The sequence below is a fragment of the Pseudopipra pipra genome, chromosome 11 (genome assembly GCF_036250125.1).
Source record: "Pseudopipra pipra isolate bDixPip1 chromosome 11, bDixPip1.hap1, whole genome shotgun sequence".
NCBI classification, from domain to species: Eukaryota; Metazoa; Chordata; class Aves; order Passeriformes; family Pipridae; genus Pseudopipra; species Pseudopipra pipra.
This window is the reverse complement of record NC_087559.1, coordinates 12,949,086-12,974,342: the sequence shown is the minus strand read 5'-3', so window position 1 is coordinate 12,974,342 and position 25,257 is coordinate 12,949,086. Positions and strand designations below refer to the sequence as shown.

The 25,257-nt window shown below is 39.2% G+C and overlaps 2 protein-coding genes across 7 annotated transcripts in view; both read right to left on the bottom strand.

The window, feature by feature from the left end:
• IL17RD (interleukin 17 receptor D) overlaps window positions 1-24,266 on the bottom strand; it is a 58,442-nt gene extending 34,176 nt beyond the window's left edge. The window contains exon 1 of one of the 4 annotated variants that reach the window (XM_064667621.1): window positions 24,169-24,266. Coding sequence is in view for 2 of the 4 variants with exons in the window: in XM_064667620.1 (XP_064523690.1) it covers window positions 7,638-7,769 (132 nt within the window). In the remaining 2 variants the exon portion in view is untranslated. Of the gene's footprint in view, window positions 1-7,637; window positions 7,923-11,911; window positions 12,021-24,168 lie in introns of those variants that run through there. The other 3 variants (XM_064667622.1, XM_064667620.1, XM_064667619.1) reach the window with 3 other exon arrangements.
• On the bottom strand, window positions 18,048-24,270 carry HESX1 (HESX homeobox 1). Of its 3 annotated transcripts, none has more exons than XM_064667633.1 (6): window positions 24,169-24,268; window positions 21,433-21,568; window positions 19,937-20,199; window positions 19,625-19,830; window positions 19,210-19,311; window positions 18,048-18,296 (listed from the first exon to the last, which is right to left on the bottom strand). In XM_064667633.1, exons 3-6 carry the CDS (start codon window positions 20,151-20,153, stop codon window positions 18,198-18,200), a joined length of 624 nt encoding a protein of 207 aa, XP_064523703.1. In that variant the 5' UTR covers window positions 20,154-20,199; window positions 21,433-21,568; window positions 24,169-24,268; the 3' UTR covers window positions 18,048-18,197. The 3 variants fall into 3 exon arrangements, with proteins under 3 accessions (XP_064523703.1, XP_064523701.1, XP_064523702.1); XM_064667631.1 differs by having other exon boundaries at window positions 21,433-21,847; window positions 24,169-24,248; XM_064667632.1 differs by lacking the exon at window positions 21,433-21,568 and having other exon boundaries at window positions 19,937-20,195; window positions 24,169-24,270.
• Window positions 24,271-25,257: the final 987 nt, after the last annotated feature.

The window sequence follows — 25,257 nt, the reverse complement described above, 5'->3', positions numbered from 1 at the left end:
ATAACTTTTCTTCACACAAAAGCAGTCATCAGCAGAGCACGACCAGATGTTAAGTTTTCTTTTCTTAGTTTCTGTAAACCTCTGTGACCTCCCTCAAATTAAAAAAGGGAATAGCATTTTTAAAGCCACAGGAGCTATCATTAGTGAGGCATTCTAAGGATTTTCATTAATTCATAGCCAGCCAACCAGGAATTTTCCCACAGCCGTACACAAAAAAAGTCAGGGAAGTCATTGATTGCTTGGTTGGATTTGAATGTAGTCAGAAGTAAGATCAGAAATATCTAGTCCCTCCCACTGATATAAGAGTGAAGAACATAAGGAAGGTCAGAAATTAAAATCCAAGTGTGCCCACCAACCATGAGGAAAACCCAGCAGTGCCGTATTACACTGGGTATGGAAATGTTACTACACACAATTTTGAGGTAAAGGATCACATAGATCAATCATTACAAATCAATGATTTGGAAACCTGAAAGCCCAAAATGAGCAGCTCCAAGTAGAACTGCAGATCTGTCATCTCCTTCAGACAGCAGCCCCAAGACTTAGATTGATGTTGTCCAGTTGTTGTGTAATACCCACCATTCACAGCAACTTATGTCCTGATACACATATTTAGTTGGAGCCCTTTGAACTCCACACGCTCCTCATTTGTCCCTTATTGGTTCTGCCAACCCAGGGTTGAGCACAAAAGGAGCTCACACTTTTAATGTGAGATTATCAGAATACAAAGGCTACAGAAAACAGAAGAACACATTTCAACAGCATTGGCCTTTTAGACACTACACTGACCTCGGCATTCCTGCCACACCCTCTGCTCTGTACATTGTAAAGGAACAGGAAAAGGCCAGGTAGAGACTCAAAGACTGCAGGCCCCACACTGCCAACAAAAGGTGCTCCAGTCAACCCAGAGATCATCACTTCACAGGCACCTCTGTAACACTGTCAGATCACCAGGCAGAACAAATTTGATTCAGATCAGATGGACACACAACTCTAGAGTTCTTCTTGAACTAACCAGAACACACATCTGAGAGGTTATGCTTCCAGGCCTGCAAGAAGAGGTGTGACACCTGATCTAGCATGAAATCTCCTAGGACAAAGCTACCTCTCACATTTATTTGGGTACATTGGAATGAGCAGCACAAGTGATGTGCCCTCAAACCCAAATTTACTGTCCTGATGAATAACAGCCCAAGCCCAAATCCATAACCATAAGAACAGTAAAGGATGCTCACACACCTATAGCTTTTAACTTAGGAGGTAATATGAACTAAGATCATAACATGTATTTGACAGATTGCTATCACATTTTTCCATATGTTCCATATCCTGATCAACAGCCCCGAGATGAGGAAAAGTGTGAGTGACCGTTAAACACAATATCAAATTAGGATACAGATACTTCCTTTTGCTATCCCTTACTACAGGTATGATGACCCAAACTACCAAAGAGAACCATGAACAGAGCTTGTTTTCTGAGTGCTGGTGGCAAAGGAAGCAATTTGTGAGACTGAAAGCTTGGCAAGCAGAAACCCACTGAAAATTGGTGCTACGACAAGACTTGGCAAAACCTCAAACACTGACAACAGAGTCATCAGATGCATCTTCACTGTCAAGTTGGTTACTCCAAGCTCTTTCCAAAACCAAAACTCAGGTCCTTATCTACTACACACATGGTCAAACAAAAAAGTCTGTGCTCAAACTGTTTTTCAGCCAGATGTAAAACACTGCTGATAAGCAAAACCCAAAACAGTTAAGAACCTGTAGTTATAAAATATTTATGAACTTAAGAAAATATGGCAGTAAGAATGTATGTACTGATTAGAAATGAGGTTATTGATGGTCTTCTGGTAAGATAGAGCACAATATACATAGATTCAGAGAAAACTGGACAGCCACTTAACTTTAAGAAATAATTCTTAACTGTGCTTTTCGCTGTTCCTTTTTATTTATTGTCTCACTACCAAAACTTTTATACCATTTGATAAGGTACTCCCATTTGATAAGAGTCATCATATGCCATCCATAGAGGTCACCAATTTTTTTTAAAATCCAGAAATGATGTCTTAGATATGATGCTGAAAGTAAAATTTACTAAGTAAACCAGGTGGAAGCATATTAAAATACACATTTATACCCTGGCTTGGCTGGCAGAAGTTTGGATAACCAAAGTGGTAATACCTGTATTTCTGTTGTGTGAATACTGCAGTGAGTCTATCCATTGCAGGCATAAGCCTGTATTCACTACTTTAGTAAGTATATATCTGGTTCAAGTCTTTATGAAAAAAATCACCTAGAAATATTGAGTGTCAAGATGTGCCACTCCTGTTGAGGAGAGCTGGGAAAGACAAACAGCTGGACAGTGCCACAATTATAAAATACTCTATACATGAAAGGATAAACCCTCTTTCAAGACTGCACCTAAATTTTGACCCTTAAATAAAGTCTCACATTAATGTACTGATCTAACCAAGTTACTGTAACTTGCACTGGTATACAATGATTTTTCATAATTACTATAGGGATAAGGATATAACAAATAAGCATTTATGTATCTGATACAACTTTTATTGTTTTTTTTCTAGGTGTAACATACTAATGCATAATGTTAATTTTTAAATCTAAAATCAACACATGCTATAGGAACATCAGCATTAACCAAATCTTTCAGAAAAAAATATATTTGAAATACACTTCATTATACTGGTAGCAGTATATGGAAAAACAAAGCAAAATACTTGAAAAATACTTTTGACTTTTAAAAACTAAAAATGGCATTCAGGCTTAACAGCTTTGCAGTAATACTTCACACTCCTCTTATCTTGTTTGCTTCTAAAAACACATGCTAAATTTATGGGTAAAATTCAGCCTTTGAGCAGAATTAAGCAGGCAAGTTCACATCAAAGCTTTGTTTCATCATCTTCAGACTGATCTGTTGGAAAAGACAGCTGGTCCTTATTAAACACCCTTTAAATGTTGCAGTTTTAATTAAGTAACATCCATATTACATTAACATTTCCAAATAATTACCTAAAGAAAAGCCAGTATTATCTAATCACGACTGCTTAACATCCTTTCACCAGTGGACTATAAAGTACTAATGTGTTAAGGCAGAACCTTTTCTTAAACAAGCCTCTCAAGATTTTAAATTAACAAGTTCAGTACAGCAGTTACTACACTTCTACTTAGGGGAAGTAACACAGGGAGTGAAGTTAAACATCTAAAGTAAGGAACACGTTCTAGAGACAAAATTCATCGAATCTGTAACAGTCTTAAGAAACTTCAACTGCACATGAACAGCTGATGAATTAGCACTGTATTCAAATCTCCAGTTTCATACAAACACATAAGGAACAACAATTTTGTTGTTAATATTGAGAGTTAGTTTCAATTACAAAAACAGGCACATGTTTTTGAGTAATTTTTTTCCCTAGTTTTTTGAATGCTCATCCTGAGAACACAGCATTAAACTGCACAGCCTCACAGTTCCCAAAGAAACATTCATCTGCTAATTTAACACCAACATATTTAGGCTATTCTGTGCTTTTTAAAATTCCCTTAAATAGGCAGATTGGCCATCAATGCTTTTTGACACCAGAGTAAAAAAAAGGGTCACATTCTCTGCTACCTTACTTGATAAATGAAATTCAAAAAAACTCAACAACAAACCCTGGAAGGATCCTGAAGCCAAATTCTAAGCTAAACAAAAGTGATACAGATGCCTACCTGCATGGCTGACCATGCTTGCAAAGCCTGGCACTCAACATGCTGCTTTATATTTAATCAGAGAAATGCACTAAGCTTTAAGTGACACATCTCATCAATTCTGAAACGCTATTACATTGTTCTATATGCTGGGGAGAGAAACCTATTGATTCTAAAAATCCCAAAAATATGGCAGATACAGAACTGCTGGCATCTGGTCTGCAGAGCTTTCAACCAACTCTGGAACTGTCCACAGATTAAAGAACTCCCTTATGGCAAACATTAACACCTTCCACCATGCACCATCTAAGGTCTGTGTTCTGCTTAATGCCTCTTAAAATTTTTAAGTATTCTGCAAGAGAAAATCTGATTTTTTTTAACTGTTGGAATATAATAAGAAATAAAAGGGAGGAATTTAAACTTTGGTAAATTATTTCTTACTGTGTTACAGGGTATTCTTCCTCCTAAATAAAGTTGCCAAAACATGCATTTAACTGGGAAAAGCACTTGAGTAAGACCTAGCTCTGTGCTTAGCAAAGAGCAGCTGTAGAGGAGCACGAGTCTGCTTTGGGATGCTTGAGGAGACAAATGTAGGGACACAGCAGCATGAGCCTAAAGAATAATGAGCCAGACAGAGCTCCTGATGGTGGAACGGTAGGAAATGGGGCTCTACAGAGGCTCTGCCATGAAAGAGAAAAGGAAGTGGAAAGCTCCTTAAATAAAGAGCACAGAAGGTGACACAGGGAGAGTTTCAGGGGAGAATGCATGGGAACAGGGACCCCCAGTATGTCTGAGCAGCTGTGCTTAAAAAGGCAAATGAAGGTACAACTCCCTGCTAACGAGGGGGGAAGGTTTCCCAAAATGCTGTATTATTTATTCTTTCTCATCATACAGTCTCATTAAATTTAAGCTTTATACTGAACACGGTTCAGTGCCAGGAACTTCAGAGGAATTAAACATATGAAAAAAATTACTCGTGTGTAGTCCCATTAGAATCTACAAAACAACTTGAGAGTAAAGTTGCTCATGTGTTTAACGCTGAATAAATGAATCTGAAATATATTCAAATCATCCTCAGATCCCACGTCTGTCTTCCCTGTGCACCTCATGGCTTGTTTATAGGATGAGAAAAATTCAGAGACTGCTTTTCCAGAATAGCTCCCCATGTGGACATACTTACTCTAGATTAAAAGAGGCCCTTCCCTGATTTATTTTTTCTGGATAAAGGTATGCATATGACGTCCTAAGATCATCCATATGGAAAGCTACTTTGCAACGCTATTCTGCTTTAAGCAAATGTTCTACCTCAATCTGAAATAACCTTAAGTGTTGGAATACATCAAAATTGCTGTTAAACATCAATGAAAGAAATCCTAGCCTTACCAAAGTCAATGCAAATTCTAAGATCCTGGACCCACTGAAATCTGATAATTGTTGGTAATGGTGATGTTAAGTTACTTGTCCAGGTATTAATTGCTTTCCTGCTGCAGACACACATTGAGCTTCCAGTGCTGGTGTATTACTAGAGAAGGTCATTAATACAGGTATGTATTTTACAATAGAAGTTGTAAAAGAAAAAAAAAAATCTAAAAGTTTAGTCTTTGAAAACGTTATCTATTAGGACCAATTTCAGGAGCTGTGAATAAACTGAACAAACATTTCCTCATCACATTCTTTTAACTGTAGTCCAGTAATATGCTCTCATCCAGTCAGTCCTTTACTGCCACAAAATATTGAGGATACTTAAAACTGTATTTTGAAGAGTAAAAGGAAGATGAGCATTAATTGTATAAATGCAGCAAAACGGAATGTAGATTTTCAAAAACAACACATATTATAAAAAAGATTCATCAGGGGGAAGTGCATCACACATTTAAAATTAACAGAGGAAAATATCCAATGTGTGTGTATCTAAATGCACATACAACCACTCAGCTACCTACATTTTATTTCTCCTTAAACAACGATTAAAAGTTAAATTATATTTTTTTAGATTGTTTATGCCATTGAGAATTACCTCAATTCAACCACTTCATTTATTCTTGCCCTTAGCATACATTAATTAGACACTACTTATAAATAACCTGCAATAAGAATATCTATTTGAATAGGATACAATTACTTAGGGTTTGTGTCTTTTCAATCAGTCAGTGTCCCTGCAGTGTTTAGAGTGGCAGAGGGGAAGTGGCCTGTGGTTAAACAGAGGAAATACCAAGGAATTTTAATAGAGCAAATAGTCTCTTTACTTCCTACAGGGTACTACTTCAAAGGCAACCCTGCTCCAGAGCAGACAATGTGTTAGAGGGGCCATCAGTCATTTAATAGTATGTCAAGTCTACTCAAAACTTACATGCAGCCCAAGATAAATACCACATAACTGAGACAATGGGTACCATCCTGCAATCATTACTCTAATAAATGCTGCCCTGCCTGGGTTATGGAGGCAATCACTCACAAGAGCGGTGTTACAAAATCAGACCAAGAAATTACAGCTACACAATTACACAAGGTATCTCACTAATTGGCTAGGAAAGCCTGAACTTGAAGCTGAAAATACCATAAAACCAGAAACTAGTACAAATATTTTATAAGCTAAGACGGTACATTTGTTGTGAGCAATAAAGACAAAGAAGGGGGTTATGCTAATTGGAAAGAGTTAAGTTTTACTCATCTAAAAGCCAGTCAAAATCACTATATTAAAATAACTATATTGTGGCACATTCCTGTTTAATACATACAATTACATCAATTATGTAAGCAAAAATAAATCCAGAATAAACTGCATCTGCACATTTCTATAAACGTCAAAATACACTAATCAAGTGCTATGACTTTTAATAGTGATAATTTACTTAATAACTGATGCAAAACTCTACACAAATATAGAGTGGTCGTTATAAGCCTGTGTAGCATCCTGCCCACGTCTGATGGAACATACAATAGACATACTGAGCCAAAACATTTTATTCCCAATTCTCAGTTAAAGAGGCCTAATAGGGGAGTCTAAACCTTTAACAGTTCCATCCAACATAAAGATTTAGGTCTTAAGCTTTATCAGGGTCTGAACTCTGTTTTTCCACACCGTTCTTTTACACATTTCCCGGTGCTTTCTCCTTTCTAAACTATGCCCTACAAACTTCTGAACTGTGTGTTGCAGCAACGCTCTCAAAGGACCTGATCTGAAACCAAGAAAATCCTTAGTGACAGTCTAACAATAAGGAAAAGCAATGAAAGTCAGTTGTGTTCCCTCCAATGTTCCCGGATCACCACGCTTCAACTAAATCTGTAATATCAGGAGAAAGAAAAGAAACAAACCAAAACACTCAACTCAAAAGTTATTAAAAGATACTTAAGGGGAAAAAAAGCAATCGAGGAAAATCTGACAGCAAAACACACCAGAAACAGGAACAAAAGGCAAAGCCCAGTAACAAAACGTTTATCACCTTCCTCCCCCTTCCCCCTCCCGTAAATTTCCTACATCCTCTGTATAATGATCAGGCCCGGAGCTAAGACCCCAAGCCGGCCTCGAATCATTAAAATAACAAAGCCCCAGCGATCGCTTTTATCCTCCTCGCCGCGCAGGTCGGCTCGGGGAAGGGGAGCGCGCTGGTGGTAAAGGACCTGTTGAGTGACTTCTTCACACTCGCCGGCTCCGAGCTGCCTCCCTGCCCCAGGCGACAAACCAATAAATATCCCTTCCCGGGCAATGCCACCCTCTCTCCCGGCCGCAATTAACTCCCAGATGCGGAGCCCCGGGCAGCGTTATGAGTTGCAGAAGTGTCCCCTCACAGCCCGCTCGCTCCCTCCCTCCCCCGGCGCACCGCGGCTCTCCCGGCCCGGGACAGCGCCCGAGCCGCGGAACCTCCGCTTCTCCCCGCAATTTGCAGAGCCCCTTCCCCGCACCGGCAGCAGCTCCGCTTCGCTCTACTCACCCTCCCTCCGCACGCATCGGCCGCCGGGCCCCTCCTGCCGCTCGCTGCTCCGGTGGCCGCGGCGAGCCGGGGACCCCCGAGCCAGGCAGCGAGGGCGAGGAGGACGGAGCCGAGGGGCAGCCCCGGTGCCATGGTCCCAGTGAGCCCGGCGGGGCGGGGGCGGCGGTGCTGCCCCGCGTCCGTGTGTCCGTGCCGTGTCCGTGTGTGTGTCTGTGCCCGAGTGTCTGTGCATGCGCGCCCGGCCGGGGGCGGGGGGTCCGCCCGAGCCCCGGCCCCGCCGCCCCCGCCCCGCTCCAGCCTCGGCAAACGGCAACAATGGGAGGGAGCGGGACCCCCTCCGGCCGCTTTCCCCGCCTGTGCACTTTTCCCCTCCCTTTCCTGCTCTTCCCGGGGAGCCCTCGGGGCGCGGGGGCTCCCCGGGACAGCGGCGCGCTGCAGCCACCCTCCTGCACACAGCGGGGTCCGGCCAGTACCTGCCCGGCTCCCCATCCTCGTTCCGCGGTGCGGAACCGCATTGCTGATCCATTTGCTACACCGCAAGGAAGAGAGGTGTCGCTTAGTGATACAAACCCACAGGGGAACAGTCCAGGTGCTTCACAAGGCCAGGGCAACAAGCCAAAGACCAATCACAGATCTTCAACAATATTTCATGCTTTACAGGATCACAGAATCAATCAGATTGGAAAACACTCCTGACATTATTAAGTGTAACCTATGACCCAACACCACTATGTCAACTTCTGTGAAGTAATTCCTCCTAATGTCCAACCTAAACCTCGCCTGGCACAGTTTAAGGTTATATTCTCTCCCCCTGTCACTTATTACCTGTGAGAAGAGGCCGCCCCCCACCTGGCTACAACCTCTTTTCAGGTAGTTGTAGAGAGGGATAAGGTCACAGCTAAGCCCCCTCTTCTCCAGACTAAACAACCCCAGCTCCTTCAGCCACTCTTTAATTACTCTTTAATTAAGGAAGACAAGCTGGAGAAATAATATACTATCATTGCAGAAAATGCAATGGAAGTCACACGTAGTGATAAAGATTTCAGCTTTTTAACTGGAGTTAATTTTGATATGTTTTGACCAAAACACTTATCTTTAAAATAAAATAATCACATTTCTAATAAATTTCAAATGCAAGCTCCTCCAAGATATCCATGAATCACATCAATTATAACCACCCTGCCTGAAATTCTCAAAGTCACGTAAGAGGCAGAGCAGTCCAAGGCTCCTCCAAAGCACAGAACCACAGGATGTTCAGCTTGGAAGGGACCTCAGGAGGTCACTAGGCCTAACTGTCTGCTCAAAGTAGCCCTAACTTCAGTTTTAGATGAGGTAGCCCAGGGCCTCATCATACATCACTTCTTACACATCACTTAACTCCAATTATTTTCTAAAACTTTGATTTTAGTACATTCTATTGCTATGATTAATCCTGTGATTAAAGCCATAATCTTAATGGAACAGACACACCCATCAGTATTATACAAGACATTACAGTTTGGATTAAAATAGTGTGTAAAACCACCACTAAGCCAATCAGTTGAAAGGAAACATGACCAGCTGGTAATTTTTAACTAGCACTGGTTTTACACTTATCACAGGATTTTCATTCTTTGTGACTATTGGTGAAAATTATACAACAAAACTCTCTTAAACTGCTTGGTTAAGTTGATGGATCACAGTTCTTTCAACCACAGTTACCTTTGAAAACAGGTTTGTGACTTCAGCATGGTTATAGCACAAAGCAAAGATGACTGAAAAAAATCAGCATTGAGCCCCCTTCCCAATAGTTCAGCTTGTGCTAATAACAAAATTACACATCTGAAAAAAAATTCCTCTATACCGCCACGTCCAACTTAGTCCTGTGAAGGAACTGACTGAATACAGAAGTATTTCATTGCTTCATATGCATTTAGAATAATTTCCAGCGAAATCTTTTGTGGAAAACAGTAGCAGAGAGGCAGGAATCAAACGACCAGAGTTCATGTTTTTAGCTAGATTCTCCAAACTGCTGTGAGCTAATGTAAGGGCAAAAGTGGCTGTGGGGACTCTGCTTGTCTGTGGGCTCTTTTGTCCTTTTCACAACAGTCTCTTTTTTCCAAGTAGTAGAGAATGCATAATATCCAGAAGTCATGGGTATCAATATCCTGCATTCTACAGCTGGTTTTGGTTGCTACTCTCCCTTCTTGCTTAAAGCCAAAGACCTTTTTTTTCCCCTTCCCTTTTCTGAGCAGCTGTTCTGAAATGGAGGAGAAAGTGAGAACTCAGCAACTCCTATAAAAACCCAAAAACTCATGTAATAAAAACCTTCTGATAACATGGTTAAAAATTCACTGCCGAATCTTTCTATCGCTTCGCAAAAATTCCCTCTTAGACTTGGAAGTTGTGTCTCCATCCACAGTTCATATTTCTAGCACTGAACTCTCTGCAAGGGAGATTGACCTTGACTGCAGAAGAAATTATGAAAACAGCTCACTTTTGGGCCAGAAAGCATGCATCAGGCTTGGAGGATATTCAGCTAAGTCAGACAGTCAGCTATTGCAATGTCCCACTCCTGTTACAGACAGACATCGCCCACTGTTGGGAAATGAGGATGAGCTATGGGGAGCCAAGCAAACAGCGTGCTAAAAGAGATCCCAGAAGAGAAACCCTCAATGGGAGGGTCTTCTGGAACTTCATCTGACAGATACTTGAAGGCAGAAAACCAGATCTTTTGAAAGCACCCAGTTATTCAAAGTTGTCTCACTTCAGTGGAGGTGGTTTATCTACCAGATGAGCATCCAGCATAAGATACAGCAAGAAAGCTTCTGGTGTCAAACCTTAGGAACGGAAGTAGAAAGTGTGGAATGGATGTGGACACTTTGAGCAAGGGCATGAACATTCCCACTGGTGCCAGGGGTCACAAAATTCTGTTCTGATGGAATCCCCTGTATTTTATCATGCCATAGTTTCAAATGATCTGGCTAGGCTCAAGTGAAAGGTTATCAGCTGATAAGACAGCAATCCCAGGCCATAAAACTGAATTGAAATTTGCATCAACTCTATCAATTGTTATAAATAATTATCTTGTTCAAGGCAACCATTAAATCACTAGGCCTTGAGAAATGTGGCAAAAATTCACGAAACAGAAAGTTCTGAGAGCAAAATCTGTATTACCAGTTCCATTTTATAGATAAGGAAACTTAAGCACTGAGTCACAAAGATGCCTGCTTTTATGTCTTGCACATATGCTCAGGGCTAAACCAATAATTAGATTTGGGGTCAGGAAAGACTCTGCCCCTTAGTAAGACAGGAAGAGACCCCTACATGTAGCATTCTTTGGATTTAATTTGCTGCTTTCTGTAGACACACACTCTACTTCCTAAGGTCATGCAGGCAGTACCAGTGGGTGCCAGCCTCCAGAACAATTCCACCCCACTGGCTGCTCCTCCCTGGTGAAAGGCAAAGAGCACACAGCAAGCTGTCCTGGCAGCCCACTGCCCCCTGTGGTGTCCACACATTTATTGGCACTTCTGGAGTAGCTGCTGCTGTGTCCAGATGGGACTTGAAAGTGAAATTAGATGCACGAATTCTGCTTTGACATTGGCAGCCACCACTTCTATATCCAGATGCTTTGCCACAAGTCCTTAAACTGAGTATCCAGTCCTTAATGCTGACTAAGCCAGACCTTGCAGAAACCCTTCTACTGTACTGGTAGTAATGTTTCTCTCCTGCTCACTTCTTTTTGTCACACTGTCATGTTTGAGCTTTCTTTCTTAAAAATCTCAAGTCTGTCTTCAGGTATTTGGATATGTTTTGAGGCTTGCAGAGTTCAGAGAGTAGAGAGTGAGTGGTCTTGTGACCTTTCTGGATGACTTAATCTCTTCTACAGGAAATTGCACTTAATGACCAGAGAAGTTTCAGTCCTATATTCCTAAAGTCTCAAGTTAGCATCAGATGTAGGAGTAAGTTAAGGCAAAAAGGAAATGACTGAAATAGGCCAAACAGTCATTATATGAAAATTACCTCTGATCACCATCAAATTAACAATTTATCAGTGATGCACGGATGCAAATGTTCATATAATATTACCACTCCCCAGACCACACAGTTCCCTATATTGTATACAGGCCTTCTACTGGCAGAGAATTTTTGCAGTCAAATGTCAAGTTTCTGTGTTTCTGTTTAGTTTTGCATGTTTATTCATATGAATATAATAAAGGAACAGAAAGTTCTCTGAGATTATTCAACTCACCCACTCCTCCCTGCTCCAAAAGCACATTGGATTGACTCACCCTGTGGCCACAAGTCGCCTCTGAGAAATGGAGCAGGTCAGGACTGCATCTTTCAGCAGCAGCCTTCTGTTACCCCAGATTATGTGTAATGTGAAACTGCACTTGTAGAGAAAAGTAGATTTATGACACAAAGAAAATTAAAAATTGCATGGATAAGTCATTTTACCATAAAAATTCTGTTGAATTAGAAATATTCCGAACCAACAACTGCATCCCTAAAGTTATGTATGTTTTATTATCTAACAACAATTGAATAACTTTTAATGTTCAATTTTAAAATAATACATTTCAGCAATATAGAGATTTCATCTTGAACAGCTATGAAAAATGCAAACCAAGACCTCCCAGTGCAGTTTGAATAAATGCAAGAAATGCTAGTAAAATAACATCTTTACAAAAGTTTCTCAGTTTTAGTTCTCCTCAGCCCTTTCTTATTGCAGCACAATTCTTTCCATCCAGCCAGCTTGTCATTTTCCTTCTGCAGGAAAATACGGGGGAGGGAAGGAGTGGAGGAACAACCCAAACCTGATTTAACAGTCTATTCTGCAATTCAGCAGCATACTGTGGCAATGTCTGCAAAATTAATCCTAGCACACTAAGGGACCCCTCGCTGAGCATAACCTGCCTTAAACCCTTTCCCATTTAACTGAGGGAGAGCTATTTGCTCAAGCACCTCATGATGACATCATTTGTTATTTGAGGCCAAAAGCTAAGGGTAATTAAAGCTGAAGGAAATGCTTTGAAAATTTTTGCAATTAAAATGTATGGAGACACTAGTAACAGATACTGTTGCAGAACAAAAGGAACATGGCTGGAAGAATTTAAAAAAAAAATCTTAGTATTGTGCAAGCACTGTGGAAGAAGATTGGAAAGCCCTTTGTCAATAGCACCTCATTCTACTCCCACCAAGGGAAATACACACACAAAAGAAAATACCAAGGCTAGAGCCATACGGGAATTGCAATTTTTGTTTCTATGAGAGATATTCCCCAAAATATTCTGGCGTAATTTTAAAACATTTTATAACAGATTTACAAAAGAACGCACAGCAATTCTACAAGACTGGGTTTAAAAAACACCAGAGGAAGGGCCCTGCTAGGAATGACAATTGCTGCTGGCAGCCCTGCCTCTCAAACAAACAAACTCAAGGTTCTGTTTATCTAGAGTCTGGCACATTATTTTAAAACACAAATTTGAAGCAGTTGGATATCAGGATTGAGTTAGCTGCTTATTTTTGGAAAGAATAAGATGAATATGCAGATAATAAAAGACCGGAATGAACAAGGTTTGTTAATACTTCCATGGAGAGTTAAAGCCTGTTAATATGGTAAGTTACAAGAGATAATTATTGTTTCTAATTAGATTATAATAGTAGCAACCACTGAAAACGCCACTCCTAAACTGGAATTTACATGTAGCCAACTTATGTCTTAAAGTCTCCAGCCTCAGCTGGTGCCTCCTGAGAATGCTTCCCTGTAACTTCCTTTCTCTGCCAAAACCAATTAGAGCAATTTGCAGAAATAGTCAGATAACCACATCCTGTAGCACAGAATAAGATGCATCTCTGAAGTGAGAGAACTGCATTGCACTGTATGTCTCAATCCAAACATCTACCTGGGAACTTACAAATATTTGAATCATGATGGAAATTAAGGTGGCCACTATAATATTTTTTAGCATTTTAGTCGGACTGAATGCTTTGAAATGCAAGAGAAACCGTTAAGAAATGCATAGTATTTAAAGAGCACAAAGTGATTTCTTATCCTTCTAATATGACAAAACAATGATAAATGAAAATCCTGGTGGCAATAAGTGTTTCTGCCTGGCAAACATTTGCATTGACAACACTGTATTTATTATCTCAGAACAGTTATATCAGTAGATGTAATACTAGAAGCCATTCTAAGTTTTACACCATAATGAGGGGTGTTTTTTTAGAATTACTGGCTACTTTGCCAAATGCTTTCACAGAATTATTTTGGTTGTAAAGACCTCTAAGATTGAGTCCATTTTGCCAAGCAGAATATCACCTTGTCAACCAGACCATGGCATGAAGTTCCACGTCCAGTTGTTTCTTGAACACATCCAGGGATGGTGACTTTTCCTCCCTGGGCAGCCCATTCCAATGGCTAACAGCCCTTTCTGTGAATAAATTCTTCCTGAGAACTCCTTTCTCAAATGTAGAAATATTGGAGGCAAGATTTTAAAAGACTGGATGTTCAGACCATCAAAAATATTAAGCACCCACTGATTTTCATTGTGTTCTGTTCATTACTGAACACTTGGAGCTTTTGCAAATCAGGCCTGACATCAAGCACGTGTATGCACTTGGAATCTAAATTCAGACACAAAGTCTGTACAGTTCAAAGGGGCAGTGATTCCCCGTGGGAGGGTCCTGTTGTGCCCACAGCCCAGCTCGGGAATGCCGGATTAAATCCCATGAACGTGTAGAACTGTAATTATTAACTCCAACCACCAGAGGGCAGAAGCAGCCCAGCACTTTCAGTTTAAATACAGACTGTTTCAAAATTTATGACTTTAAAGTCTGATTTAATATGAAAAAGCAAAATAAATAGCCAACAATCTTTACTGCAGAATACCTCATCTGATATCTTCTTAATTTCCTTAATATGGCATCATTTATAGAAACTGAATCCCAAAGTATTTTGGAGTATTACTATGATCCATGCAATACAATTCCAAAGATTAAAAGTGTGAAATCTATCATTAAAAGATATATATTCATTTAATATATAAAACTTAATTTTGTTATACACAGACAAAAGACTGCCACAGAATCTAGAAATTGTGGACAGACATTTAAAACCATAGGAGGAGTTAAATGAATGACATGGACTGGTAAAATAAAAATTTGGTGCTAAAAAAGCAAGAAAGGATTAGAGAAAAAAAGTTACAATAATTGAGTTGGTGCAAGGTTATGGAGGTTATTTTTTTAAAGGTCACAATGAGATAATGAGTTTGAAACATATGCAATTTAAAAATGGCAAATTCACAAAATATTATAGAGATTAATAACAAGACTAATAACATAGATAATTTTTAATGAAGAGGACTATCTCATACCACCTGCTAACTTTTGTCCTTTTTGCTCCAAATTGCACGAGATTAAGGAAAAGAGTGACAGACTATACTCATTGGCTTCTCAAGCCATCACAGTGGCAGAGGAAAACTGGTTTAGGAACTAGGAAAGGAAAAAACATTGGAACATAAATCCAAAAAGAAGGAATATTCATTTCCCTTGGAATCTAGGTATTGTATTAGTTTTACCAGGCACATATACAGATCCTTCCAACATTCCCAGCCAGAAAATTGATATGAAAAGCATTCCTGGTGCCTGTGTGAATCCACAGACGTTCTGTTTGCTCAAGGCACTGGACTTCACACCCACCAATTCACAGTGTGGATCAAAACACACTTGCAAAATCTAGTCTTTCATTGCTTTTTTGTTCCTTTTTTATCTTTTTGTTTTTTTCTTATTAAGGCACAGGCAATGCATTACATACTCTGTCACTCTAATACCATCCCCACAGCACATCCATATGATCAAATGTAAAACACACTTAGGGATATGAAAGTCACTGGCAATTACACCACAGCTACACCAAAGCTGTGGATCCCTGAGCATTTTTGATCATAAGTTATCATTTTGATCATAATCATTTTGATCATAATCATTTTTGATCATGTTCTTACCTCATTGCTTAATAAACAGCATCCTGCAAAAAAACAGATGTTAGAAGAAATCCCATTTATTTCTTCTTCTAAACTCAACACACACATGAATAGTGTTCCAGTTTGCTAATCAATCTAAGAAAGAGAAGCTGCAGTGCAATGCTAACACAGCACTTCACACTTCCTGGGATTCTCCTGAAAATACTGCTGGCCCCACCAGTATAAGCTTTGGGTGCCCAAAATAGAAAGACCAGTCTTCCACATTTTCTGTCTAATTCTTTCCCCTCGTGTCACACAAGTCAAGGCACTGTTTCCCCACAAAGGAATCTCGAACCGAAGGCTCTTCAGCAGCCCTGGATTCCCCTCCCTCACCAACAATCCTGTTTGACCACATGAACTCCTTTTGCAATGCAATCAGGTGGGATCCTGACACCCCTGAAGAGGCTGAGCAGCCCCAGCTCCCCCTCACACAACGATCATTTCTACTTTTTAAGTAGAAATGTAAAGTTAAAAGTTCTCCTTTGATCTGCCAATGCCTTTACCTTGGGAAGAACAAGCTAAGCCAAGATGAAGTAAATAATGCAGCGATGCTTTTAAACTTTTTGTCCCTCAGCACTATGTGGGACACCTTTAGTACCTCACACCAACCAGTCACCCTGCTGGTAACATTTGCTGATTGAGAGCTGGATACCAGGGCTGCTGCTATAATTATTCTGCTACAATTCTACTCCTTCTCTTGAATTGCTTTGTCAGACTTCCGTCACTTGAGAGCAGTTCCATTATTGGAGACATGAAATGTATTGAGCTGTTTGCCAGATAATAGACTGAGGTTCTTAGGCATCAATCTGTACAGATTAGTCTAATCTGTTGCTGCTGGAAACCTTGTTTCCAGCAGTAAAGTAGACAATAGTTTCAGATTACCTGCAATAAGGTTAAGCTATGGGCAGTATATGTTTTGAGGTGTGAAGAAAAACAAAACAGAAGAATGCCTTCCCAATATTGGCTTTACCAGATGAGGTAGGTATCTGAACTGAGATTTCAGTTTCTCTAAGAACTATTCCTAATGGGTTTGGCTCAATTTGAATTGCTTTATTTGTGAATGTTCTCTCAAATATTTTGGAATGCAGGATACAACAGAAGTTCAGTTAGGAACACAAAGCACAGAAAATTAACATTTCAATACTGGATAAAAGTTTGTTATTTTTATATTAAGACTTCCCAGAGAATTCAAACAATTCAAGATTTTAAGGATTCTATATAAAATGAAGGCAATGAGCCAGTGAAGTTAAAGACATAAAATGGCCACCACCTGTTCTAAAGTAATGCAGCCTTTCAGCAATATTTTTCATAAAATATAGGAATGTTTTTATCTGAACTCCCATAGTTCAACCTATGAACCAAAATACTAAGTAAGGACTGAAGGCAGATCATTTTTCCCTTTAGCTTTTCCTTGTATGAGATTACCTAAAATGATATTTGTTCTATTGTCCCATTTTCTCAAACTTACCTTTCATTCCACAGGACAGCAGATATCAGGGATAAAAGCATGCAGAAAGGAAGAGCAACACTGTGTCTGTTCATGACAGAATGTAGGATTTGTGTCTAGTAAGAAATACAGGCTGAAGTCTCATTGAAGGCCTCAGCACTTCAGGGAAGTTCCCAGGGCTCTGCTGAACAAAGAACAGCAGAAACCTGGACTTACAATGTTTTCCTACATTGTGGCCATGAAGAGTTGGGGGTTGTTTTGTATAAGGCTCTCCTTGACTTCAGGCTGAATATCAAATATGAGGATAATTAACTTTCATGTAATGTTTGATAAAAATGAATCCCACACCCTAAAATTAATGGCAATGATCTGGATATCTGGTCTGGTCCCAACTGATTTGATCCTGTGAAATGCTACATTCTGTCATTAAAAGATAATAGGGCAACTTCCATAACTGGAATGCTTATACTGACAAGAGAGGAGATATCCAAGTTGAAGTATTAAATAGGCAAATACCCTAAATTAATTGAAATTATATAAAAAGATTATAATTTTCAGCTTCTTTTAAGTGGGCAATTGTTCGAACTGAACAGTCAGCTGAATATCACCCCTTCCATTTGAGATAGTTTTCATAAAGAACATAATTTTTGGAAAAAGGTATCATATTCTTTATAAATAAGCTATTTAAACTCCTATGTAACACATAGTCTGTTTTGGGTAGCAAAATCTATTTTGCATATTGTGTATTTCAGCCTTTAAACAGACTTTTTCTACAACCTTGAAGCTTTGTCAAATCATCTTCAGTTAAGCTGTAGTAATTCACAGTAGCTGAAAATCTTGTGCAACCTAGGGTTTGTATTTTTTAAGCTGCAAAAATATCTCAACTTCTCTGAAAATACTTATTCAAAGATATAGGAAAAGTTCACTTTTTCCACAAAAAGTAGATTGTAATAATACTTCAAGTATTTACAGTTTATTTGAATGAAAATTATAATAAACTTTCAAATCTGGGCATAAAATCATAATTACTATACCATTACTTAATACAGGCTATTAATAATTCTCCGTGCTCTGTTGTAGTACTGTAACACCAAACCATCCTTCTTTCTACTCTAGCAGGCTGGAGGTGAAAGTATTTTTCACCATTAGAAACTGAGATTCTCTGTGTGATCTTTTCAGCTTTGCACGACGGTTCTGGAACCAGATCTAAAATGAAAAGAGAAGGCAGGCTTTTCAGAAAGCACTGAAAGCAGAATAATGTTTGAAACAAATATATTCACACAGCATTACAATATTTTGTGTGATGACAGCTCTTTGAAAGTTCAATGCAAATTTAAAATCTGCAGATGATGGCATGCAGCTACTCGCTGGAATTCTAAGAGCACAGACAAAGAAAGTAACATCCCCAGCTTCACTGCAAAGTGAAGATCAGCTTCACTGCAATTAATATAAAAACTAGCATTAATTTCAGTGATAGTCAGACCCTGGAGGATCTCAAACATCTGGAATTCTGTCTTCATTTGCGACATCAAGTTTCCCATCAACCCCAATATAATAGTTGCATCAAAAGCTCGATAAACATCAAGGTGAAGCCCAATTTCTAATGTCTACAATATTTTTATAATATTGGACTATGTGGAAATCAATAGTCAATATTCCTGAGCAGACCTTGGTTTTGATCAGATGAAGACAGAGGTTCAAACACTGACTTAACAAATCTATGCTCTACTGACAGTCTCAGACAGTTATACAAATTATTTCAATATCTGTTCCATATTTGTTTTTCAAATATGGTGATAAACATCATATAAACATGATTTTAAAACATGGAAGTAAATGATCAAGTTACATACATGATAACTAGAGATTAACAGAGCAGATATCATGGAAGTATTATAGTGATTATTGCCTCACCAATGCTATGGAATAAGGTTTTAGCTTTCAGAAGGAATTAAATGGCTTCTATTTCACAAATCATGGAGGGCATATTACATATAAGTACATTGATTCATATTGAGATTATTAATATTATTGCTACTGCTGTCAAACTACTTATTTATATAACCAGAGGGTACGTATAAATGCAATTACAGAAAAGTTCAAATACATTTTTAATTACCTGGATCCTGTCTTCATCTAAGTCTAATTTGCGAGCTAGCTCTTCTCTAATGTCAATGCCGGGGTAGGAGTTCATTTTAAAAACATTTTCCAAGACTTCAATCTGAGGAGTTTAAAACACACTTGTTGAATAGTTGTCACTACTTTCATAGCAGTAATACAGAAAAGAAATACAGAAAAACAGGTTTAGTTTGTTCAACAGGAGACTTCCAAGCAGGGTTTGCACAACTCTGATTCCATGCATAAACACAGCTCTGCTGAAATTAGCAACACTCCTGTTAATTGGCACTAGTTCCTGATTGCATTTCTCTCTGCAGAAGAACCTCACACTGCATTAGGCAGCTGTTTCAGGCTTCTACCAACATTTCACTGAACTCCATTGTTACTCACTTGTTAAATACTGAGAAAAGCCCTACCTGGTTTCTAGTGAATGCAGTTCTGGGTCTTCTACCCCTGTACCAGCTCAATTCCCGTTTGAAAGACAGCCTTTCAGTGACTGAAAAATATTTTTCACATTTCAAAACTTTTTCCTCTTGCGCTGGATCACTGTTAGCAAGAAATAATGGATTTTCATAGCAAACAACAGGGATTTGCAGGTGGGGATTACTGTCATCACCTAAAACTAGAAAAAGAAAGCAAAGGAGAGCTTCAATTTACTGGTTTCCAATATAAACATGCAAATATTTTTAGAGTAAGATCCTGACAGACTACAAACCAGACTGACTTACCCAAGCTGGTGCATGCATCCACCCAGGGTCTGTGAGGTTTCACAGCTGGAATGGCATCTTTTTTCTGCTCCAGTCCCAAAATACTTTCGATTGAAAACGAGCACTGTGTGCTTTTATTTTCTACAAAGCCAGACACTTTGTGAAGGTTCTGAGGCGCTGCTGCTGCACTGGCAGCACACAGCGATGGCCCGGCCATGCTCTCCCCCTCAGCCAGCATAGCAGGGACACTGCACTTGCATTTCTCCACAAGTCCTTATAGCTGTGTTGACAAGGGGGTTGGATTTGCAACGTCATTAATTAAAATCTTTTATTAGAAAGTTTTAGCATGTCAATGAAAACTCTCCCACCAAGAGGCACGAGGAGTTAATTGTTTATTTGTTTGCAAGTAATTAGCAACTAATGGTGACACTAGGGGGGCCACCAAGGGGGACAAAAAGTGTTATCTCTCCTAACCAGAGCATCGACTTAACTTTCTCAAAAGAAGCTGTGCACAAATATAGTACTTCTCTTTTATTTGAAATCATTAATGTATAAAATCAGTTTTTTAAAAAACTTTATACTCTAATGGACTCCACTTACCTAAACATAGCAGCATGATAGGAAACCAGTCAAGTAATAAGTAATCTCATTTAAGTGAATTTCCTTCCAAGGAAATTTTAAAAATAATCTCTTAATGCTATTAGGGTAATCCCGATGAAAATGCCTCTGTTTTTTCATATGCATATGTAATGGCGAACGTGGTCAATGAAACAACAATAGCTTTTGGCATAAGGCACTGTGCAGTGGGTTGGCAATGTTGTCAAAGCTCAGTGTAATTGCCTTCCAAGTGCCTGGATTAGTTAATAGGAACAGTTGCACCAACTATTTTAAATAATTCATGCATTCATTTTTCTTATTAAAATAACTTTGTTGCAGCTTCTCTGAAACATACCAGATGTGACAGTTCCTGATAATTCTTTGCAACGTAAAAGCAAAACTTAAAGTAAAGGAAGCAGTACACTCAAATTTACTGGTTTAAAAATTCCCTTTCTCTGGTAGAGGTCCCTCCCTTCCTGTAGGTTTATATCCAGTAGAAGTATATTTAAATCCTACAGAGCAAACACTTAAAATTACAAAAAAATATATGAGTAGTGAGGAGAAAGGAGATAAAGGCTTTTTAACAAGGCTCAAAGTCTGCAAACAGAATTCTGATCTCATCCATTGTAGAGAAACTACGACTATAACATTTTTATATTCAGCCTCAGCCATCAGCCACACAATTTACATGTCACATGCTCAAAACCAGGTTTTGGTTCAGGACAACTTCTCTACAGAAATTCCTCCTTTTTTTATTTTGGGCAAAGCTTTACTTTATAACACGCAAAAATGAAAACAATATTTTCCTTTCAGGATGCAAAAGTTTCCCCTTCTTACTGGCCTGATTTTGTGTTGTGCAATAAGATTGTTGTCAAACCAAACTCTTCAAAAGTGACAATTCCAGGAGTGCTCTTTCCGAGGGCACTTCTCAGCACACGTCACTGGATCTTGAAGAGGCACCAATCCACCTGCAGTGACCACCTGCAAGCTGAGCTCCAGCCACCATTTGACAGCCCAGCAACCACAAGGGGAGATTTACAGAAAAGCCAGAAGGACCTGGGTATGAAAGCACAGCTTGCTGGAGGAGTTGGTGAACTAGAGGTCACTGGGAAGCAGAGTTAAGCAAGGGCTTTACAGCCCTTTATGTCTCAGTACAGCTGTGCCCAACAACTCTGGCCTCAACAAAGCAGTTCAGAGTGTTCAGCCTGTACATCAGGCCCAGGAGTTCCTGAGGAGACCATGCAAAGCCTCCTGTATAGCAGGGATAGGTAGATCAGTTTTCTGCCTCTACAGTCTCTAAGTGGAACACCAGCTTTTAATTTTCTTTTTTAAATCCTACAAAACACATAAAGTCAAAAAGAAAACAATACATCTCCTTCTGTATTGAACTTGGAGCTACTTACAGGTTTCTCTGTCCCAAAGAGGTAACAAGCATGATCACCAATAGAGAGACACTCTTCAATCCAGAAACCAGTGGGTAATAATAATACAAAAAAACCCTCTGAATGATTATAATACAAAAAGCTAGTTTTCAAACACAGCCCACTAGTTTTCTTAAACAACTTAAAAAACCAACACAGTGACACAAAACACATGTAAAAAATATTGATTTCTCCTGGATAAATATGAATGAAATCAAAGTGAGCCACCCAGCTGAGACTCAGATTAACACACCTTCACGTCCCAAAGACATAAATACCCCCACAGGTGTTCCCTTCAGGAAGCTACCAAGAGCTATCAATAAAGACAAGGATGTGTGGTGGTCAGAGAGACATTTATGAGAAGCTCATATCTTCCACACACCTTCCCAAAGCTAACCATGAAGTTAACTCAGTATTTATAAGCTATTTCTGGTCTCTCTGTGATTGTGGAAGATGGAAAAAACCCCATCCTTCAGGATAGTCTGCTTTTAACTCCCAGTTGGAAACATTCTTTCAGAGCTTTTTAATGAATTTTCAAGGAAAAGAGATCTTAGTAGCTCTCAAAATGAATTTCCATAAAATAGGTCAAAGCCAGTTAACTCATTCACTTGGCACAGGCCAGGACATCACCCAACACTGCCATCCAGTGTTTGGGCTTCTCAGCTGTTAAATTCCTTCAGCAATGTCATAGGAGTAAGAAACCATGTTATCTCTAAATTAATCATATTATATTCATTGCTCAATGTTGAATTGAATCAGAGCTGGAGACCACAATGCAGTCACAAACATCTCAACACTCCTGTTTTTAAACAGAGTTCACGATTGCAAGTGCATATAGGAGCAGAAGTTTATCAAAAAGTCACATGAAAAGACAAATTATTCTAGAGATAAGAAGTCTGCATTATACCAAAATTCCATTATATCCCTTCAAGTGTCCAAGATGAGCCCCCAAGATGGGGCTTCGAGTGACCTTATCGAGTGAAAAAAGTCCCAAAGGGGCACTGGAACTGGATGATCCCTAAAGGGCCCTCCCAACCCCACCCATTCTATGATTCTTAAACAACATATATGTAGAGATGACAGACTGGAAAGTCTGGCTGCAGGTCTCTCATTCAAAAGTTGCTGGGTTTCTTTGAAGAGAAGTTTGCTGAGCTATAGAGTAAAACTATTTGTCATCAAGATAAACAGTCAACAGAATTTTCTGTAAGAAATTAGGATGAAGATACACTTTCCACAGGACAGAATACTTCAAGTTTTAGATTCAGGAATACCTGGTATTACAGATTAAATTTCTAGGAATTCCTGCTGTAACTGTAAATGGACCTTGAGCCTTCACTTCAAAACTGCATTTTGTTATTTTGGCTCATCAATACTTGCCTTGCAACCTATGTGAAATTACCTATAGACCTTTAGCTAAATACCTCTGTAGTGGCAATTAGAGCAACACAACAAACATTAAGTTGAGAATCCTAACTAATCAATTATAGGAGAACTCACTGCTCCTTGGATATGCAAATCCAATCCTCTTACAGCATCACATTCTTGATGAGGCAGCAAACTAATCTCCCTTTCAGACTTTGCACCACTGGTTTTTTTGCCCAGGGACAGTGGAGTTCATCCATTTAGTAGATGAAGCTCTTGTTCTTTAGCGATGTGAAGCCTCTAAGGGCTGTTTACAGCAGCTCAAGAGACCACACTGAGAGCTCTTGGGGGCTTTGGGCTGAAACCCCAACCCTTGCTCTTGCTGCCTTTTGCTCTTCCCCCCCACTGCTACTCAGCTGCCGGGTCACCTTTCACTGGACAACATTTTCAGCTTTATGAAAAGGTATAAACAGTATATATAATCTTTCTTGATTACTTATCACACTCCAAACATTTGCCTTTCATCTCACCTTTCCCACAGCTTCTTTAACCCACTGCATGAATGTTTTACCACCTCAGAAGTTGTTCTGTACAAAGCTCCCTTTCAGATATGTTTTGAACATGATGAACACACACTACATTCTACATCAGCTTCATAAGTCAAAGGCTTTTTTTAAGCAAAAATGGCAACACCAATTTTAACAAAACATGACCAAAAAGTAGTAGCTATTTTTTTGGCTGAAGCCAAAAAGCTATTTTGACCCAAGGAGATTAAGTGAAGACAGATAAATTCAAGGTAAATCCAAGGGTGCCACGAGCAAAAGTCTGAGAAACAGTGTGTTAAACAGCGAGAAACATGCAATTAAAGCCCACCTTATCCACACAGCTCCTTTCACCCTCCAGCAGAGGCAAAATGTTCTCTCCATTAGGGCACACATCTGGAATACTCTAAAGAGCTGTTGGCTGCTTTTCTTCCTGTTTATATAGTGCCAAGTGTTAGTTCCTCTCATTTTTAAGGCCTCTTAGTAAATATTTTGCAGAAAGGACAAAAAACCCCCGTCAGTCCCACAAATCAGAAAACCCAAATCAAAAAATAAATCACATGATAAGAAAAAGCCTAAAATGCTGAAAGCAGTGTAACACTAAAAATGTACTTATTAAAGGGTTCAGAGGGATTCTTCAATTCCTTACTATCAAATCTCACCTGTTGGTGTCAAATTCATAGCTCAAATAAAACTTTTGGATACCTTGTATCATTTGGAAAAACATGCACAAAAGGTAAGAACAAGAAAAGTAACAAGTAACACACAGAATGTGTCAGCATAAAGGACATATTAAAAAAGCTGAGAAGCCCTGGTACACTTCAGAATTATTAGAAGGGCCACCCACTAAACCAAATCATTAAACTGAATTACTAAGATCAACAGAAACAAGACACATTTCTATGCTACATGCCAGCAGGGATAATAAAGCACATTTCTGCATTTAAAGGGCATGTTTGTTAGGATATTGTTTTCTCTTCCACAAAACATTTAATTCTCAAGGAGCTGTTCTCTACTGATAGCAGCTAAGAAATGTTGTTTTTTTTTTTCTCTGCCACTTACAGCTGCAAATATACAAAGCTAACTAAACTCAATTCCATTTAAAGTTATTACCTTCCTGAATTCTGCTGGGGAAATGCATCTTACAGCACAAAACAGAGGCATTTCTTACAGGAGACTGCTGTAAAACTTAGGCACAAGTTAACTGATCTCAACACCAGAAAGCAGGTCATGAGCCAATGCTCTGTCACATAATTACAGATACAAGACTTTGTTTTCATAATACCTTGTAAGATAACTCTGAATTATTATCCTCATATGACAAGGAAAGAGAGAAGTAGCGTGACTTGCTTCGGTCAGGTGAGTCACAGCTGAGCTGGTAAATGAATTGACTGAACAAGGTACTAACTTGGAAATTTCT